Consider the following 16,408-nt stretch of genomic DNA (forward strand, 5'->3'; position numbering starts at 1 on the left):
TACATCAATTTATTCGTCTCTAATGTGGAATTGTAGATGTTTGTGCGCAGTACCGTTCAATTTTCAACTTTTTGGGATTTAAACTGAAGTCTGAATGGAACTGGGAAAGGTCCCAACACGAACACAGTCACATTTCTTACGCAATTACACTACACGTCAAGTTGTTATGGTTATATATGAAGTGTAGTCGTGTCAAAACGGTCGGTTGGAATCGAGATGCGGCCATGGCGAATTGTAGAGATGGGTAGGCGGTAGCGAGGGTCCCTACACGATCCCAAGTGCTACGCTCCACCGCGCCGCTTCGAGCGGAGCCGCTTACGCAAATGTCCGTGCTTAATGTCGTTTTGACCCAACTATATAATAGTACTTGTTTTTTAACGCCTTACATGAGTGAACTGACCTGAAATCATGCTGTATGTTTAAGGAAAAATCTCTTGAAAAATATTTTAATGTTGCGCTGAATAAGAAGAACGATTGATTTGCACTGGTTTCAGATTCCATATCGATCGAAGAGTATACTGCAGAGGGCTTGGGTTAAGGATTTTGTCCACAGCCGATTATTGAAATGCTAATTTTTGGAGTTCTTCAGGAACATCAACTTGCCGCCATAATAACGTTTTTAGTAAGTGGCTTTAAATTTGAAAAAAAAAGAGCAGAAGTGAAAGTTATAACGTGAAGAGAACGCAAACATTTCAGATTGTCCACAGGTTTTTTTTTTGCTACAATTTTTTAAAGTAGTTTTGCTGTAGTCAGAGATTAGCTCCTGCAAATTTCTACATTTCACTTTCAGAAAATCCCGAAAATTTGCTGCTATTGTCGTTTTTTTGTGTGTTTTTTTGTTCAAAAACCATTACAAAATTACACTCATTGATCGATCGGTCAATAAGGAATTTGAAGAAATTCGCTGTAACACTTTATGAGCCATTTGTGTATGGGAAGCTATGATCATTGTACAGAACAATAAAATAATAAAATTACGAATGAATTGAGAAGACACAAGAAAAAAACGGGAGAAAAGTTCGGAAAATGTGTTGTATTGGAATATAATCAGGTTAATATCATTTTTGAGGATGGAAATAAAACAATAATAATTTGCAAAATGCTGCGATGTTCCCACCAGTTCAGCATCGTTATTCTCGTTATTCAACAATCTCCTATTATCGGTGTGATCCACGCAGGACCGCTCTTTTTCTGGATATCCATGCCTCCTTCGTCTCAGTCTTAGCGGACTACTATGAATGAAATTTGTCTCACAATACAGCGTAATTTTTTCTCTCAAAATCGACTGCATACACATCATTTGAAGGGAGGTCGGATAGAATCCAAAATTAGATCGAGATCGGAAAAAAATGAGAGATCGAAAAAAGTTTCATTAACACACAAAATAGCGAAAAATTGACCAACATTGAACAAATAATGTTTAAAAACCGTTCAGAAATAATTATTAGGAATTTTAATTTGTTGGTGTTGATTCCCATTTACACTTTCTCTTAATATTTTCTCCTTTTCTTAATACAACATACGCTAATACGATACATAATAGATAATTAATACGAAATACGGTTGTAGAATAATATTTCGTTTGAAATGAAAAAAGGTGAAAAATCAGTGTGCACGTAATCAAACAAAAAAAATGTGAAAAAATGTGAAAATCATCATCATCATTTACATTTCCTTCCATTTCATGCTAATTGTGTATTTCAGATTTCCTTGTTTGGTTCATTATGTAACTGGTTTCTGGTAATATTCATCTATCGGCTTCGTTCAATGGCAAATCCATTCGGTTTACTAAGAGATAGTCAAGCAATTGGAGAAGCAGTACATCTTACTGTTTTTACAACATATTTTGTTCCGATGACATTTTTGTGAGTTAGAATTCGAGTGGAATGACAACTATAGATAATTTATCCATTATTTTGGTGGTGTTACAGTATAGTCTCAACGACATGGCTTGAAGTTACGGTGGGAGCTTCGTTAAAGGCATCATCCCACGAATCTGGGGTGGTGCTGGTTTCAGGTGCTTATACGGAGCCGTAGATTATGGAGAGGAGGGTGATTCCAGATCCATTTCTACATAGTTGCTGTAGAAAAACGGCCCGGAAGATGCGGCGCGTACGCAAAGCCGGCGCGCTCCAATCGAACGCGCTGTAGAAAAGGGCGCCCCGGAACGCTTGAAGCCACGTCTTCCGGGCGGGAAATTAGGAAAAAATGGACGAAATCATTCTCCTCTCCATAATCTACGACCCCGTATAGGCATAATCCAACCTAAAACCCGCACCACCCCAGATTCGTAGGGTGATGCCTTTAAGTTGGCACTAGCACCCAGCACCATTAGCACTCTGCCTTTAAGTTTAATTTACAAGTGAGGGCTTGGGATCATTCCGTTGACCAAAATGCACAAAGACCTTGTGAAGCTTGATATGGGACTAGTTTTTTTTATGAAGATGATTTACTCCTCCCTTCTGTTAATTTTTAATAATCTTTTCTTCTAACTTTTCACGGCGGATGGATTGCTTTTTGACAAACGTTTAATAATTGAAACCTATGAGCAGAAGCGGATGTAGTGTGCAGACGGTATGTGGTCCAATTGTGGCGCCACCATGGATGGTTTGACCCGTCCTGATGTCAACCAACCTTTCCCCATCCCTCCAGGCTCGATGAATTTGTACCAGACTTGTCTGGGAGGATAAAACACTGACTTGGCATATCGGCTAGCCCCACAAACCACTGTAAAGCTGCACAGGCATCCAGAAATCCCAAAAGATTTCGAATTGAAGTCAAACCCATAGTCAACCCCCCCTCCCCCTCTATTCCAGGTATTTTCTATATAAATCTGTTTTTTTTTTTGTTTGTTTGTAAAAACAATATTTTCAGTGATCTGGAGGTTCTACGCGAGAACTCTCGTTTCGCTGGAATTGTATTGATCATCTGCTTTGAAATTGCATTGTATACGCATTGCCTTATTTCCCTTAACCGATTTTGTGCTATTAACTTTGCTCTTGAATATAACAAAATATTTACGTGAGACTAAGCTTTTCTTTAAATTTTACAGAAAGAATAAAGAATATAAAAAACAAAAATAAAGTAATGAAATAAAAATAAAACAAGTATATAAGCAGTTATAGATATTTACTGACATATTTCCTATTTATTTTTTACACATACATTTGATTTAACATTAACATATTTCCACTAGTCATTGAAACTTATTTTGGAATAGAAAAATCTTTAAGATTGAAATTTTAAAAGTTTCTAAAAAAAGAAGTGATTGAAATAATCTTCACCTTGAGAAAAAGTTTGATGCTTATTTTATGATGCAGTTCCAAAATATTTTCACTTCCTTGTGTATTTATTTATTCATTCATTCATTTTATTCATATTTAAATATCTTAATTTACTTTAGGTTTAAAACTACTTATATACTAATATCTCTGGCTTGGCTTCTGGCAGCGCTACCAACGGTTTATTATTACGGCATTGGTAACACCAGAATTCCCCCACTTCTGCTCCTTGTTTTTTTTCCTGTGATGTTGGCCGTTTTTGCTAGTGTTCAGGAAGTTGTCGTTTCCAATATTTTGATGATTACTGGCGTTTCGGATTTGCTCAAAATGAACGATGCCCTGAAATTCCGTTACCGACGAATGTCATAACATTTAGTGCATGTACATCCGTTATAATAATCCTGGACTTTATTTCTCTTTACCGTGTCAGAGTGCACAATCGGAAAGTGGGTTGATGTTCGTATTTTTCTGCGTGGTATAGTTGTACGCGGAGTCTTTTACTTGAAGTAAGACTGCATAGAAGTATCAGAAATCATCTAAGATATCGATTTTTTTGTCCTCTTTTGTACTTTTTTATGAATACTTTTTTATCTCTAGAACAAGTTTTTTGTTTAGATAATGAATTTACAACAACATTCTGGCTGGAATAATGCAAGAAGAGATGATGAAGTGAATTTTTTGAAACAAGTAAGTTAAAGTGATTGTCTCAATCAAAATCTACTTGTTTAAGGTCTGAAATAGGTACCATTTAAACATTCTTGATCAAGAAAAATAAAGAAGTAAGAATAAATCAACAGGTGTTACTAAGAAGCGAGGTTGGACCATAAATTCTGGCATTTTTTATGTTCAGGTTTCCACAAAAATAAACGAAAAATAGGCAGAAGCAATTGAAAGGTGTATTTTTCGCTGTTGTTTACCAACATTTTCTCAACGTTCAACAAGTTGTTCAATGCCTCCATGGTAAAAATCAATTGCTTTCCACTCGAAGTACTCGTGAAACCAAGCCGATTTTAAGCCGCCCCTGGAGTCATCGCTTCTTTGCCAAACACTTCACAAATCTCTAGACCAGGTCCTATGGATTTAGCAGTACAATTGAACGCTAGATCCAGAAGATTTCAAAAATCTCTTTCTTGTGGACTTGACACTTTATTTTAGGGCTTAAAAGGAAAAGTATCTTACTTAGATACTTAGGTGGCCCGTCTTCACTGGACGTGCGAGCCCTAGCATCGCTTCCTCTCGTTTCCCTCACCATCCAAGATGTTCTCAAGCTTCGTGAGTGACTTTGACACTCCTTAATCCCTATCCAGCTGATCCATCCGCTCTCAGCTGGCCCATCTGTGTAGCGAACACGTCACACCATCTCGTCGGCAATCTGTTTCGAGGGCATTTAGCATCTGTAGGTATCCGCTCTAGCATTCTTTTAGTGCATCTGCCGTCGATTCTTCTCATAATGTGACCGGCCCATCATTCCCCCTTTCAATATATATTCCGTTGGGTCGCGAAAACGGGACATTCCTCTTAAGTCGGAGCTGCGTAAACCGGCTAGGTGTTGTGTGTGCCGGTTAAACTTCAGAATACATCTCCCAAGGGCTCTTATTCTTGGGGGCTTTCTACATTATTCTGTAGAGCACATTATTATTTCATTTGGTAGAACATTTTATAATATTTTTCAGTCAAAATTCACATTTCAAAAAGCGCCAGGGCTTATGGACCAACCAAATATTAGGTTAATGCATGAGTTTCTTGCCACATCTTCAATCGTTCCGTATTTTTCATGCATATTTTCGTTGTTGCGTGTGTGACAAAGTGAACAGATCGCTCTCCCAATGCACTATCAGGTTCTCACCCACCCTGAATTTCCAGGCCACTATGCCGCTCAACCGCCACCGTAACAAACTGTACTTGCACAGCTGCCTGCTTTACATTTTCGGTTTAAATGCAAAGGAGAGTCGTGACTAAACTAATGGATGTCTACGGGGTGAGCACCTCTCCTACGACACATCCAAGATCTGATTCGCCAATATCAAGAAGTGGTTTTTCTCTCTAAGGGCCCCGAGGTAGAGCCGGCCGATGGAGTTCGATTGGGAAGTGCTGCATTCCAATGTGGAGAAGGACCCATGTTTCACCAACAGGAGGACTTTGGGTACCATTGGCTCTGATCAATTAACGATTGTGTGTGGACTGGCTAAGCTCGGCAAGATCACGAGACTTGATCGATGCATCCCTCATGCATGGTCGCAGCGAGCGGGAAGAGGGCTCTCACTGTCCATCACCTACGGCGGTTCTGCTCGCCTCTTTCCACGGTGCCCATTGTTGTGGCAGAAACTTATGCATCATTCTAATAGATCAAGTTGCCAAATTATGTTTCCTTTTCTTTTTTTGCTAATCATCCCTCATTTAGACGTGTCTACAGTCGCTGTTGTTTACACTAGGTATTGTTGCGTACTTTGTGCTTCCATATCATTTTGAGTATCCATGGATCAATTTCGGCTTTACCACCGTCACCTGGGTATCCGTTCATACTTTTGATGGGTATGTAAAAGGTTGTTGACTTTTCTACGTCAGAATCCTCTCAAATAGGTTCTGTTTTCGTTCGCCAGGACAAATGCTGTACCTGTTTTTCAGAATTATGACATTACTGTATAATCGAGAATTCCGTAGCATATTTCAAAAGAATAGACAACGTAAGTCACAGTTTTTTCTTTGAGCAAAAAAAAAATCTGCATCTATTTTAACCTTGACATATTCTTTTTAAAATTCCTAAACAAAGTAAGTGAGTTAGTTGACAATTTTTTTGTTCTCCTAATTTCTGATTTAGTATAAAAACTCGTTTCACACTGGCTTTGAAAACGTTTGTATAACGACTGGGAAGACGCTGACAATGGTTGGTATCCGGGTGAAATCCATATAATGAATGGATTTAGGAATAGCGTGGATAAATTCGTCAACGCGACAGGAATTGCAGCAAACGGAACGGAGCAAAAAAAGCTTTCTCGACAATGCCATATTTTTCGTGAAAGTTCGTCGAATATAATGTGCAGTTGCAGATTTCATTTGTATTTTATATATCAACGTGCTGATTGAACTAAATTTGCAATGCGTTTTTGTTGAATCTCGGGTGCAACAACTTGCTGTTGGTTAGCTTATTTCAATGAATTTTGTGCTGATCGATCATGCGATTACTGTTCAAAAAGTTTTTCTTCCTTCTACATAGAGATGGAAAGAGGTTCTTGTTGATTTTTCCGCAAGAGCCTCCGCAAAATGCTAGAGACGCAATCATACCTCAACTAAACCACACTCCAGACGTGCATGGAGACACAAACGACTATTTCAGAATCTCTCCTAACTATAGAAGAGCAGAACGTTTCACAGTTACAAGAAGATATGAAAAGATGAACAGATAACGGGAGCTGTCAAGATTACTGATTAAAGTAGATCAGTAAAAAAAACAACTACAAATTACGAGCCTACGTACAGTAAACTCGTAAAGTGAGTAGAAAATGATTCTGCACACGACATTAACAAACAATGTACTCAATACTATACAAAATACTAGATAGTGTGGCGGCTCACCATGGGAAAGAAGGATCTAGTTCTGCCTAGATAGTACCCTAAGGAAGTCGAGAAATTTCATCAAATAAAGTCTTCGACGCTTCTTTTCCTTATTATTTCGTTTGAATATTTTTCTTCCTTCTGGTATAGTTACAAAATTGAGATCACCATACATTATGATATTCCTTCTTAGGATTTCCATCAGAAAATTCTAATGAATGTTTCTGATCTTATATAAGAGTTTAGTACTTTGTCAGCTATATCCCTGCTTATTTAAAAAAAGTTCCAGGATTATTGATGGCCATTAGGGTCTTTTTCAACGCTACGGTGATACAGCGTATGATCTACGCTAGGCAGGTAGAATCAGCCATTTAGGCAGCAACGTCGTTTCAGGATCTCCTTAGGAGACCCTACATCGGTAATTGCTCGGGAAAGGGAATGAACGGAGGCGTGCTCAAAAATAAAAGAGAGTCTCTTTTCCTGTTGCCTGCAGATTGTGGCGTGTTTCATTTGGCTTCTGTTATCTTGTTTTGAGTTTTTTGCAGAGAAAAAAAAATTAAAATTCATCTCCTAGGCGACATTGCAATCGAAAGCATGCAGTATATTTTGTGAATAATAAAAAATAAAGAGCGAAGTGTACGGTGTTGGGGAATCCCTCTGGGAACGGGGAACGTGTTTTTCTTTCTTTGTTTCTTCGTTTGAGGTTAATGAACGAGTATGTTACTGACGCAACAACAGCGGAAGTATCAAGTCAGTGTTTTTATGTCTAGCAGACAAGATTTGGAGCAATTTATCGATCCGAAAAGAACGAAACGCCTGTGTAGCTGACCAAATCGATTTTGAACCATCATATCATTACACTACACCTTAATAATTAAGTCTAGTTCCGTTGAATAAATAAAAATAAATTAATCACCTATATATCGTATTTAGTGTCTGGTACCAATTTATCGACCCCGGAGGGATGAAAGGCTTGGTGAGCACTAGCATATAATTAATGTGATCATGTAATTAAGATAAGATAGAGATAAATCCTCCGGCGCATGAATCCACTTGGGAAACGTTAACGCTTTTTATTACAATTCGTAATCGTTGAGGTTTTGGATTGGCCTAAATATTGACCTGCTCCGAAGGCCAGCCGGCCATCAAGTCAGTGTTTTTATACTCCTAGTCGGGTCTGGTACCAATTTGTAGACGTCGGAACGATAAAGCGTTTGGTTTACACCAGGGCGGTTCCGAACCATCGGAAGTGCGGCCACAGCGGACTTCTTACCGACTGCGCTACAACCACCCATTGTATAATTAATAGAATCAAAAATTAATTTTGTCTGTAACTCTAATTTTGTGGATAATAACCATTGCAGTAATAGACTGTAACCATCCAATGCAGTATTTTAAGATTGTAATTCTTCTTCAGTAGCCAGGCGTCTATGGAGAAAATACGCTTCTTATCCCATAAATCCACGGATAGGAGACGTACATTAAATTTCTGGGTAAATGTTGAAGGTGGAAAGAACTCCTAACTTCCAGATGAGAAGAACAGATAGCTGCGACGATCTCAACTAACCTCTCCACTGACGCTGCTCGTCAATGAGGAATCTAGTCTGTGCTTCCTCTGGCATGACTCTTTCAATGACATTGCCTTTATTCTATTCAATCCACTATTACTCAGGCGGAACTCTTTCCTTAATCACATCTCAAAGGACGAGGATTTCTTCGCAATTTGTTCAATCAAGTGTAAATGATAGCATCTTATACATCTTAATTCATAATGAACACATCTGACTTCCCCAATAGTTCTTCGTACCTATTTTTCCTTGTATCATCTGCATGACTATTCTCTTGGTAATTTCATACATGTTGTCTAGCTTTATTATTCATCATTTATTTATTTATTTTAGCTGTTCCAGGAATGTACGAGAAAAATTATAAGTAAAATCTTCCCTTTAGCTGAGATTTTTGTTTGAAAAATTGGATCTCTGCAACTTCAATACATGGTGGGTTGAAACACAATTGGAGCAAAAGATTCGAAAAAAGTTTTCTGTCACTTTGACGTAATGAGAATTGCACGAAAACGAGAACCAATGTTTCTGAGCCTCTGGATCTCTCACCTGTTGCATTGTGCTCATTGAACAGAGCTAGACATTTCCGACAACAACACCTCTTTATTTTCTGCTCATGTTCCCACCTCTCTCTGTGGATTCTCAATTTTCCTATGTATACGTACGTACGTACAAATATATACGTATATTTCCCAAGCTTTTCAAAAAACGTTGTTTCCAGCTGGGCGAAGTGTATCAAGCAATTTTATCCTGATTCTTCCGACAGTTGTGTTGTCGAACTTCAGTGGTTCACTCACTGTGATCAAGCGGTCAGAAAACTCGAAGAAGACATCTCGAAATTGACCTGATACGGAGATCCCAGGGAGAACGTCGAGTTCGGATTGTAGATTACGGAAACGAGCACGGCGCCGGCAAATTCTTCTAGTCTTCCCGAAAGAATGGCGTGGGAACTATGTATCTCCAAGTCTTAGTTCCAAGCGTGGGAAGTGCTTTATTTCTTACAAGACACGTTAGAACGCCTACTCTCGTACACGCTTCAGTCCCCTCAGAAACCTATCAATTAGTCTTGCCTGAAGAGGCTGGTGCGGAGACCTCATTAGACTTCAAAAACTCGCACATGAATGCAAGTGCACACGGATGCATAAGCCTTGGACGTTGCAAATGATTTTGCAAATGATTAGAAAAAAAAAACGCTGCTTTCCACGCCATTTCTCGCGACGATTAGGGAAAGATGAGCGGAACCATGGTGGCTTTTGCAAGCTACAACCCAAACGCCATGTTTTCCTGAGGTTTCCGTTTCAATTTCGATTTCGTGGTATACTGTGTTCAAGTGTTCATAGTATGCAAGGTTGTTGGCAGTTGTGTTATTACTTCTAACATTATCTCTTCTTCACCACATGCTGTCCTTGGACAGCATGTGGTGAAGAAATCTGGAAATTGAGTCGATGATTAGGATATCGGACTTTTTAGTTGTTTTCATTGCTCTCATCTACGTCGTTAGCAGAAAAACCGCTTCAGGACAATTTCGCTCCCGCCTATGTGCCCGGTTTATTTTCATTTTTCTCAGACACATGATTGCAGTCGAAAAATAAATAAACAAATATAATGAGGCAAATGACGCAATATAATGTAAATATGACAGTGTAAACATGGCCCAGTTAATGTTAAAAGAAAATATCCATACATTAAGGAATAAGACAACAATCTTTCGTTGTTAATTTCTTAGGTTTTCTTTTTGGATAAATAAATTGTAACCGGGAAATTTTCATCATTTGCAATTATTTTGATTATGATATTTTTGCATGCATGCGAAGAAGTTATACGTGGATTCACGTTAACAATGCAAAAACGCTTTTCATTTAATTACTGTGTCTGTTATGATTGGTTTTTTTCACTGAGAATGTGATTTTTGAATCTCTAAGCGATTTACAGATGAATGCACTGATTGTTGGTTAACATTTTTAAAAGAGAAATAAAAAGTTCGATGCGCGCCAATTAAATTCGAGTTCGTCGAGCACATAGGATACTGTATGTGCTCGACGAATTTCTAAATCCACATCATAGATAACATTTGGTCATTCAAAGTGGAAAACAACATTTTCTGGATCTATGACAACTATACTACAACATACTTTTCCTATTACTACAAATTTATTTTATATCATTATATTAATTTATTACTTATTTACTGTATTTATTTTTTAATATCATATTTATCTTTAATTACTCGAACTTTACTACCTTACTTTCCTATTTCTATATTGCTATCAACAAAGATTACAAAGCAAAGTACGTGAGATACATCAAAGAATTCTTGAGTGTATGGGACACGTTTCTACGTATCCCATATTATTTATATTATAATCGTTTTTCATTAAACATTATTTGCTTCAAGACATTGTACTTGATTTTTTCTTAGAATAAAACGTTGCTTCTGTAAGTAATGATTACCAATTTTTCCTTACCTGCAACCTCCAGTTAATTGAAGAGTTGTTTAATGACCATTCACTTTCAGAAGTCGCTAACAAGTGCTTTAAAAAAAACAACCCAATTCATTCTGCCATCCAATTAACACTTATTCCTGCCCTTTTTTCACAATTTATTTTTCGAGTAGTTCTTGATGAAATTGGAAAAATCACCGCGGCAGATTGATGTAGAACTTTGCGTTGTTTGGCCGTAAGAATTCGCTGAAGAATTGGAGTCATCTGAAAAAGAAAAAGAAAAGAAAATAACTCGATAGTTTGATGTAACAGTTACGGGACCATGGAATTGCCACAGATGTCGATTTTCTTCAACGGAACGAATCCACACTCGAATCGGATGAAACCAAGGATTGTTCTGTCTAGAAGGAAAATGCTACAAATTATCAAACCTCTGCAGAAAAAATCTCTTTTCATTAGAGAAGAAAATATTACGCAAAATTTGAGTAGAAATATATATGCTTACTGTTTCGTTCACACATTGGGTAAATCATGGAATCCAAAAAAAAAACACATTCTCGCACAGTTCTTCGATCAGAAGCTTTTCTCTTTCACTTCTAGTTATGTTTTACACAAACGATAAGGTGCACTACATTGTTTTGTTTAAAGTAATGCACTATGTACACAACACCACGAAAAAAAAAACAAATATATTATCTTAAAGAATATGTCGTTGGCGTTTTTTTTTTCCAAAGTGAATTTTTAGTTTTTAGGCATTTTTAAGTTATTTTTTAAACTAATTTAGATAATCTATTATTTTTTCATTTATTGATTCTTATTTATTAGATGTTTTTAAGATCCTATGCACGCTTAAAATTTCATTCCTCACTCAATAAAGCAGCATAGTCTCAACTTTTTAGGTTTGTTGTTCTTTGTTCTTGTAGATCAATAAACTGTATTGTCAAATGGACTACGCGAGGCATTTTTGACAACGTTTGTTATTTTTTTGTATTTAATCCAAACGGTGAGGCAGTTGAACTGAGATTGGAGTTGTGTATAGAGAACGTCTGGCTAAGGCAGGACTTCAGACTTCTTGTGGTTCTCTCCTCGCTCCCCATCTCTGACCAATAATAATTAAAAATAGTGGCACCTGTAAATCTTTGCTACAGAGTTGAATTTTTCTTCTCTTCGCAACTTTTCTTTCGTTCCTTTTCTAAGCAGTTTGGAGATTGTTTGAGGATTCATTAGTTTTCTTCTTGAAGGGATCAGTACTTCTCTTACAGGATATCCAAACTACACCTATATTTCTTCAATACCGCTGGTATTTGGAACCATTAATTAAAGTATTAGATATTCTCATTCTTTTCTTGAGCAATTAAGCACTTAGCAGAATGATGTACTAACATCATTCTACGTGAACGTCATCATCGTACTGATACTGATATACTTAAGTTAGGGGTTCACGTCAAATCACGTGATGTGTTAGCTACTATTTAAATAGCTCTTTGCACGCTTGTTTCCAATTTTTGGAGGAAGAATTTTACCAATCTGAGGCAAACATGAAAGGAATAGAAATGGCGAGAAATACATAGGGATGAAATGCAACACATGAAGTTGTCACGGCTATGAAACTGTTCATAACATCTCTTTATTTGTTGACAAATCCGCTTGGAATTATTGCCCGGTACTGGTGCACCAAAGATTGGACTGATCCCAATCTTTGTACCGTTGCACCAAATGTGCAATTTCCAACATTTTTTTGCGTGTGTGTCCCATTTCTACGCTGTCAGATCCGTCTTCTCTTCACTCTTTTTCTCTCTTTCTGGTCCCGGCACACCAATTCGACGCCATAGATCCGTCTCCCTCTCCTTCTTCCATTCCTTTCTTCTATACCGCTATAACATCAAAGCTTTTCTCGTCTTCGTCTCCAGCAGTTAATAAAGAATGGTGTGATAATGCTTAACAACGTGAAAGTCATCATCATACTAATAGTAATAAGGCACTTACATCAGATCCCTCAAACAGCTATCCCCTACTAAAGCGGATGCCTGGATCCGTGTATATAATTCCCGAAGAAATAATCTGGCAAGCATGATGAGCGTGACGTATAGAGGAGTGGACATACGAAGGAGTACATTTCGGTGTTTCGCTATGCAGGCATCCTCACTTCATTTTACTGTTTTCTGTCTCTGTTGGCGCACTATGACGTCGTGAGACCTGCCTTATTTTCTTTACTTTCGGGTACCGTCTACATGATGCCGGGGAACTCTTTCCACTGCTTTCTGGTGTGCCTATCTGGAGATGTGTCACACAATCTTACTGTTTCCTGACGCAGGTGCACAAATCTGAGCCCCAGAAAGCCGAACGATGAAGGCACAGGCGCACTCCTATCTGACGCTGAAGAGCTCACCACACCAATCTTTCTACTTTTCAGTGTGGGCACACAAACTGATGTTTTGGGACTCGTCCCATCCATTCTTTTCTCCTTCTGACCTCTTCAGCATCGTGACGCTCGCCTCACTACCTTTCCACACCATTCCGCCCATTTTACGTCGTGGAACCTGTCCCACCAAGACTCCACTTTTATGAGGCAAAAATATGTTCGAAATCTCACCACGAAAAAAAGTGTGCCTTTAGATCACGAATTTTTTCTTTTCACAGCAGCATGAAAGAATGGGAGTACCGGAAGCTTTGCGATTTCTAACAAAGAAAAGAACACAAACACACAAGGAACAAAGTATCAAACATAATCCACACAGAAAAATAAATAAATAATGAAATATAGGAAAGAACTCTTTGTACAAATACTGAAAAAGGCGAAAACATTCGAAAAAGAAAGAAGGCAAGAATTCAATGTAATGCGAAGATCCGGCGTATGATAAACTTTCATATGCAATCCTTTTTCCGTGTTTAAGCCAAGCTCTTGACATAATAAGATGTTTTCCGCAGCGAGATTCCTGGACGTAATTGTCGTGCCCCGGGTCCGCTCCGAGGAGGAGCAGCGGGCATTGGTCGTAGTACCCGGAGCCCACTGCCGGGATCCGGAGGGGCCTGCCCTGGGCTAGCCACCGAATGGGCTGCGACTGCGGGCTCGCACCCAGGGTCCCATCTCCCTGCCCCGATTCCCTCTTCGAGGGCCTCGCGGCTGCTCTCTGGGGCAGATGGTATGTGGTTGTGGTTCGGGCCCAGGAGCAGCCAGCTAGGGGTAGATGGCGCGGGATGGTATAATCCGGATGAGCGGTGACGTTGCTATCGCTCGAAAAACACGAGCATAAAACACGATACCAAAAAGACGGAGAAAAGGAAAGAACCGGAACCCTGAACACTCGGAGCCAGCCATTACATATGCGGCGGCGTGGGAGCGTTACCGTAATACATTGCCAATGGCAATGTTTCCCAAGCACCACGTGAAAGAGGGTGCCACCTGGCTGGGAAAGTCGTGCCGGGCACGACAGTAAATGCTATTCTTAACTATGTTGCACCAGTAAATCTTGGAAAAGTAAAACTAGTCATAAAAGATATTAGTTACTGAAAAACCATAAATTACAATTTCTCAGTTTCATTTTTGAGTTCTGCAAGAAAAAGGTATTATACCTTTGAAAACATTTAGTAGATATATTTTGAAAAAGAATGCGATAAGTTTGTTCTGTGAATGCATTAAACAAAAACTTTCAACTTATCTGTTTAAAGGCATCACCCCACGAATCTAAGATGGTGTGGATTTCAGGTGGAGAGTTCCTACACGGGGTCGCAGATTATGGAGAGGGGGTGATTCCGTCCATTTCTTCCTAATTGCCGTAAAAAAGAACCGGAAAATGCGGCGCGTGCACAAGGCTGGCGCACCCCAATCGAACTTGTTGTAGAAAATAGCGCGCCGGAAAGTTCGAAGCCGCATCTTCCTGGCTGTTTTTTACGGGAATTAGGAAAAAAATAGACGGAATTACCCTTCTCTTCATAATCTACGACTCCGTAAAGACATAACACACACATACACAAACACATACATACACACATACATACACATACACATACATATACACATACACATATACACAGACTAAGCACGTTATTATATAGCATGATAGCTTTTCGATGTCTCTTATCTTTTTCCCTCATAGTTTTTCGTCCTTTACATACTTTACAGCTTCTTTCATTCTTCGCATATTTTTCATGCATCACTCGATGCCTTTCATGCAAAAAACAAATATAATAAGCATTTTCAGTCATGAAGTGCGAAAGTTCGACTTTCCTTGAATCTTGGCATAGAGATAGCAACTTGTTGATAGTCGAATTTAAGCAACAGCCAAGATTGTTAACAAAATTTATTACGGCTAACGTTTCGGCGTTGTCGCCTTCGTCAGAGCCTGGAAAGTAAGAGCATTTGCAATATATCCTCTCAAATGCCTCATCCAGAACAAGTCATCATCCCCTAGGATATTACACCCGGAAACAAAAACCAAAAAAGCCCAAATCGTTGTGCCTACCTTAGTAGCCGCGTTACCGTGATGTTAGCGGATGTAATATCCTAGGGGATGATGACTTGTTCTGGATGAGGCATTTGAAAGGATATATTGCAAATGCTCTTACTTTCCAGGCTCTGACGAAGGCGACAACGCCGAAACGTTAGCCGTAATAAATTTTGTTAACAATCTTGGCTGTTGCTTAAATTCGACTATCAACATTTTCAGTCAGCTTATCACTTTTATAAATTGTTCTTAAAAAAACTGAAGTTGTCGAAAATGCTCCGTTTTGTCAACTTAACGCTTCATTATACTTTGCAGGGTAACAGCAGGTGAACAAACGTGTAACCAAAATGTCAAATAGTACACATCGAGAACAGAATGATTATATTTTAGCTGGATCAGTGTTTACAGCTGTAAGTTTGCCTTTATTTCGTACTCACACCGCACACACTGGAAAATTTTCATTGATGGCAATCAATTTTTCACTTTTTTCAAAAAATTCGCCAGCGGATATTTTTATTCAGGAGCAGAGTTGTAGAACTAGCAGAGGGAATGCGTAGGGAAATATTCATGTGATCAATTGTTAGATTTTTTCAGAAAAAAATGACATGAATGAATTGATCGTGGGGAAAAAAAAACTAAACGAAATTGTTACAGAATTCAGTAGATGTTCATTACAGTTCGGTGCTGTTGGTTCTGTTCTTAATATAACAGTAATTGTTCAAATTGCAAGAAGTTCATCGTTTCGCAATGCATTTGGTTACATATCACTTTCACAATTATTATCTGATCTTGGAGTATTGCTTATTTATGTTCTTTGGGCAGGTCCTACTACATATTTGTGAGTTTTGTGTGTTTCTTGAATAGGATAGCATTTGAAATATGAGACTAAATAAACTTTTGTGTTCTTTTCTTTGTTTTTTTTTGCAAGAAGTTTTTTTCTTTCAGATGTCCCCATAAAGCTTTTATCTTCTCCTCGATCAGCTCTAGAATGGGTCAACTCACATCACTTCTATGGTTTTGCGCACTTCACAGTTATTTACAAATTGCAGTGAATCGACTTGTAGCTATTAAATGGCCTACGTATTACAAGTAATCAAGCATGTTTCATAGAAATTTTCTCTAAAAAT

General features: G+C 38.4%; 1 protein-coding gene across 3 annotated transcripts; it reads left to right on the plus strand.

Annotated features, from left to right (window-relative positions):
- Positions 1 to 1,767: 1,767 nt before the first annotated feature.
- RB195_004000 (uncharacterized protein) lies at positions 1,768 to 6,315 on the plus strand (the record flags this gene model as incomplete). Of its 3 annotated transcripts, XM_064201909.1 has the most annotated exons (7): positions 1,768 to 1,865; positions 3,404 to 3,480; positions 3,555 to 3,727; positions 3,897 to 3,968; positions 5,683 to 5,813; positions 5,907 to 5,965; positions 6,206 to 6,315. In XM_064201909.1, 7 exons carry the CDS (start codon positions 1,768 to 1,770, stop codon positions 6,313 to 6,315), a joined length of 720 nt encoding a protein of 239 aa, XP_064057790.1. The 3 variants fall into 3 exon arrangements, with proteins under 3 accessions (XP_064057790.1, XP_064057791.1, XP_064057792.1); XM_064201911.1 differs by lacking the exons at positions 1,768 to 1,865; positions 3,404 to 3,480; positions 3,555 to 3,727; positions 3,897 to 3,968 and adding an exon at positions 5,352 to 5,562 and having other exon boundaries at positions 5,714 to 5,813; XM_064201910.1 differs by lacking the exons at positions 1,768 to 1,865; positions 3,404 to 3,480; positions 3,555 to 3,727; positions 3,897 to 3,968; positions 6,206 to 6,315 and adding exons at positions 5,352 to 5,562; positions 6,100 to 6,104 and having other exon boundaries at positions 5,714 to 5,813.
- Between the last annotated feature and the right edge of the window lie 10,093 nt (positions 6,316 to 16,408).

The sequence above is a fragment of the Necator americanus genome, chromosome IV (assembly GCF_031761385.1).
Source record: "Necator americanus strain Aroian chromosome IV, whole genome shotgun sequence".
Classification (NCBI taxonomy): domain Eukaryota; kingdom Metazoa; phylum Nematoda; class Chromadorea; order Rhabditida; family Ancylostomatidae; genus Necator; species Necator americanus.